At 60.4% G+C, this 4,766-nt stretch overlaps 1 protein-coding gene across 1 annotated transcript in view; it reads right to left on the bottom strand.

Annotated features, from left to right (window-relative positions):
• Nucleotides 1-6: 6 nt before the first annotated feature.
• The window catches only part of COBL (cordon-bleu WH2 repeat protein), a 91,984-nt gene continuing 87,224 nt past the window's right edge, over nt 7-4,766 (bottom strand). The window contains 1 exon segment of the mRNA XM_025046872.1: nt 7-221. Coding sequence (XP_024902640.1) covers nt 204-221 — 18 coding nt within the window. The 3' untranslated portion in view covers nt 7-203.

Below are 4,766 nucleotides of genomic sequence, written 5' to 3'. Positions count from 1 at the left end.
TGGCAACTTCAGACGCTGAGAGGCGAACACAAGTCCTTGGCACATGGGCCATGCAGCAGGGCGTCCCTCCCTCAGCCATGGTGCAGGACTGGCCAGCAGACGAGGATGCACGCCGAGTCCCCAGGCCCCTCGCCTCCTGCATCCCGGCGGAGAGGGTGAGGGCCGGGCGGGTGGTTCCACCATGGCCTGGTCTCAGTGACCCCTCAGACGAGCAAGGGCACCTATGGGGAGACAGAGCCCCGTTACTCAGGGATCGGTGGGAAGCCGAGGCCAGGCGTCCACGAGCTGCAGACCTGCCCTTGCGACGTCTCCGTCCTGACACACCGAGGCGTCACCCCGGCCCCAAGCTACTCAGCGCCGCCGCACAGATGGGCTCGCGAGCTCCGCTGCTGCCCTCGCAGAGGAAGCGGGGCCCTCGGGGTCTGCGGCGCACCTGCGGGACCCCGCTGCCCGCCGGCTCGCCATTCCCCCAGGGCCGCAGCGGCTGCGGGCTCCGGCCGTCCCTGCCTCTCCCCAGGGGCCGGGCCTTTCCCCACCCGAGGCCACTGTCAGGGACATGCCTGTCCTTCAGGGACACGACTGGTCCTTCGGGAACAGGCACTGGGCCTCCTCGGGAAGGGCTCTCCTCACCCCGTCCTCGGCTGGCCCGTCTCTGCCATGAGAGTGCTCTCCCTCTGCCATGCTCTTGGTCACCCCGGCCTGCCACGGTGTCCCCACGGGCCCGTGTCCCTCACCGCTGCGTCCCCGGGGATAGACCTTCCTGGGTGCCGGGTCTGTGGCAGGGAGGAGCAGACGCACGCTCACAGGTGACCCCCCCACGGGACGCGAAAGCTCCGTTTCCACTCCGGGCTCAGCCCCCCACCTTCCGTGACAGCCCGACGGCGGGAAGTTCTATGTGCAGGATTTCGAGGGTCCATTTCAGTGCCTCTAAAGGCAAAGGTAACAGCGTTTTAAGAAAAGTGGCGGATCCGTGTGCAGGGAGCGCTGGCCTTGACACCGCCGCCCTACGGCACTCGGCACGCGTGGCGAGGGGGCCGGCGCTCGGGCACCCTGCTCTGCTCGCTTAGCAGCGTGATATAGGGGTGGACGTCCGAGCACAGGAAGACATGTGCTGCTGGCGGCCACCGCCAAGCATCAGGCACTGGACGAGTCTCAGCTCATCTGACCCTCCGCTCAGCCAAAAACAAGCGAAGCGGAACCCGCTATGATCATCCCGGGTGTCGCCTCCCACAGGAGGATGAGAAAGCGGGGTCCGCAGAGGGTAACCTGCCCCCGATCAAATATTCATGAGCAACAATCCCCGTGGGGCCCTCTGAGCAGAGAAAACAGCCCGGCCTGCCGCCCGCACGCCCCGGCCGCCCTGCCTTTGCCCGGACGAGACATCGGCCTCTGGACGGTGTGGGGTCCGCCCAGGGTGTGAGCTCTGGAAACGCGAGGTCATTGGACTAACTCCTGGGGCCGCAGTGCAGGCCTGGGCAGAGGAAGAAGTGCCCAAAGGGCCTGTGAAGCGAGGCCTGTGAAGCGAGGCAGGGGACAACCCCGAGGTGGACACAGCCGCCGTCAACACTGCTAAGAGGCCCAGGAGGGTCCCCAAAGGCGGGAGACACAAAGGGACTCGTTTTTACGGAGTACGTTGGTTACATTTTCAAAGAATAGGCTCGACACATCTGTCTTCACATTCCAGGCACCACGAGAGGCTCCAGTGCCGTGACCAACAGCAGCAAGGCCAGGAGCTGCCCGGCCTGCGGGGACCTCCGGGGCCGTGCCTCGCGGAGAAGCGGCGCGGGGGCAGCCTTCTCAGGAAAATGCAGCTGGCGGCTGACCCGCACACGTGTCCCCTGGTGCCGCACCCGCGAGGAAGGCAAGCCACACAGGACACCTCCAGGAAAACAGCTGGTTCCTGGACGCCAGCTTGGCCCGGCCGCACCCGCATGTCGCCGACGGCGGCTCAGCCCGGGCTGCGGGTGGGCGGCCGCCCGGTCCCTGGCCGCCTCCGTCACCGCTGCTGCAGCGGCTTCTACCTGATTCTGAGAGGCTGAGTCTAGTGGGGAGAAGGTACGGGCTCGGCACATGGTGACGGCCCCGTGCGTCCGTCCTGGGGCCCCACATAAGATGCAGCACATCTGAGCCGAGCAGTGACGAAGGCCGAAAGGACACGGTCTCCCAGGTCACACGCGTCCTGGTCCCTCAGGCCCGGCTTTTAGCCTCAGGGTGTCGTGTAAAAGCTCAGATGCAACACGTAAATATTTACTTTCCAGGATGGAGCAGGCAGGTCACAACACTTAACTAACCCAAGAAGCAGTCGAAATGGGGGCTTTCGGATGCCGCTCACAGCAGCGCTCAGAGCTGAGGGTGAGCAAGAGCCGCCAGGACTGGACCGCGGCCGGGACTGGACGGCCCCGCCCACGCCGGCCTCCCTGCTGCCGGCCCGGCGTCCAGACACGCACGTGCCCCCTGCGTCATCGCCACACGCCCAGCTGGCCCCGTCTGGCCCTGGCCTGCTCTGCCGCTGCCCGAGCTTGCTTTCTCAAAGCACGAAACGCTTCCTCCGTTCTTTTAGACAATTCCCAAACTTCTCTCTCTCTCTGGAAGGCACGGGCGCGTGCTCTCAGGGCGGGAAAGCCCGAGGCTTAAGTTCGCAGGCACGTCCTGGCTGTGTGACCTGGGGCAGGCTTTGGCCTCGCCGGGCCCCCTGCCCCTGGTGACTCCTGCACGGTGGAGCGAGGGATGTCCACTTTGCAAAGACCCCAAACCAGTCCGCGAGGGGACGGGTGTGAGAGGCGAGCACGGGCCGCGCTCGCGGCCACGTTCGGTGTTATGCAGGGGACGTCCGCGGCTCAAACGACAGACCCGAACGCAAAGTCGTTCGCTCGGTGTCTGAAAACCGCAGTCTGTGGGCTTCAACTCCCCCACGTCTGACCCTGGGTGTAGACAGCCCGTGGGTTTTCCTCTGAGGAACACTGTCTGACAAACGGAGACACGTCCCCGGCCTCAGCGGGCCCCCCGGGGCCGACCCCTCCCACGTCGCCTCGGGCTCTGCGGCCAGGGCTCCCAGCTGGACATCGTGGCATGTCCAGAGGACAGAGCTGGTCTCGGGGCTGAACGGACGGCTCTGTCCCCTTCGGAAATCACATGCTCTACGTTCCTGGATCCTTATTTAGCCATTCACCCCAAGTTCTCCGCTCTCCCTCGTTCTACGTAATGTAAGTGGTACGTTTGTCAGTATATAAACTCCGCGGAAATGAAAAGAAACATAAAAAAGCCCAAGGCCTCCACAACTCTTAGCTGCTCCCCCCGACCCCCCTCCCCTCGCCGCAGAGAGCGTGTGGAGCCTGCCCGTGCCATCCGGTCAAGGACGCTGCTTCTTCCAGCGTCCTGAGATGGCTACCATCCTCGCTGCGTGACACTTCAGGTCCCAGTGAGGGCCACACACGGCTATGACCTCCTCACTGTCACACTGGACAAGGTCTGGGGGCCCGAGCCTGGCAATGCCCCATGGGAGCTCCTGTTAGCAGGCGTCCAGGACGTTCTGTACAGGGGGCACTGCTGGCCACCTCTGACTCGGCGAGGACTGCCTTTCAGGCCATGTGGCGTCCTCCCCCCAGCTCTGCTGCCACCGGCTCCTGCGTGGGGAACAGGAGCACGAGCTGCCTCGTCAGCAGGGCCGGTGGCCCCGTGTGAGCCCAGCCCGCCCGCCAGAGCACACAGCAGTGGTCACCTGCTTACAGGGACGTCCTGTGCCTGCCCTGACCCCTGTCTGAGTCCCAGCGACTCAGGTAATCCGAGCCTGTTTGCTTTACACGGAAAATGAGAGGCACTTGGTAGTGACCTGTCCGGACGCCTGTGAAACGTAAGCTTAGGATCTGGAAATGACCTCTCAGAAGGTGAATCGCGTAACTCCCCAGACCCAGCGGGGGTGGGCGGGGACGGAGGACACACAGATCGCAGAGGCCACTGGCCCGAGTGTCCTTCAACTCGGGAGCCTCGCTGCCGGGGCCGCAAAGTGCTTGCGGGGACCCGGCCGGCGAGCGGACAGCATGGGCCATGCAGGGTGCCCGGTGCCCGGGGGCTGCAGACCCGACCGCGTCAAACGTCAGGCTGGGGGACGACGGACAGAACAGAAAGAAGCCGTGCGGGCATGTTTTTCTTAAATTGTACATTATAAATTAATGAATGCAATCTTATGGTGAAGTTAAGGAAGTATGTTTTAGCTCGCTATAGTACTGTTTCACAGGATGGAGTACATTAACATGTAAGATTCTTCTATCCCAAGGGATTTTTCTAATTTCAAATTTAACACAACAAATTCTCAATGAAACTACACAGAAAGACATGAAGATATCTGAAAAGATCATCTTTTTAAACTTGTTGGTCATGGATAACAAGCACATATTTGACAGTGATGTTCAATGTAAATATGAAACACTCTTGATATGTTAGAATTGCTTCAGTAAATATCTAACAAAGAGATAACAAAAAAATCTATTTTAAAACCTCAGGTTTAATTTTTTTTTTCCTTTTGTCCTAAATTCAAAAACTAAAATTATACAAATTTTAATCTGGAGAATAAAGTTATATGCAAATATATAGGTATATGCATTTTTTTCCAGTGACACACTTTTCCTCTTGTAGTCAAATAGAAATTTCGCCTAAGAAGCATACTGTCAGTGTTACAGGAAACCAGATGCAGTGACTTGACACTGATAGCTCCTACTTCTCCAGGATAATGCACCAGAACAGATCTCCATTGTGAACAGCTTTCAAGA

The sequence above is a fragment of the Pteropus alecto genome, unplaced genomic scaffold (assembly GCF_000325575.1).
Source record: "Pteropus alecto unplaced genomic scaffold, ASM32557v1 scaffold21, whole genome shotgun sequence".
NCBI classification, from domain to species: domain Eukaryota; kingdom Metazoa; phylum Chordata; class Mammalia; order Chiroptera; family Pteropodidae; genus Pteropus; species Pteropus alecto.
Note: the sequence above shows the minus strand (reverse complement) of the source record. Positions and strands in the feature narration are given on the sequence as shown.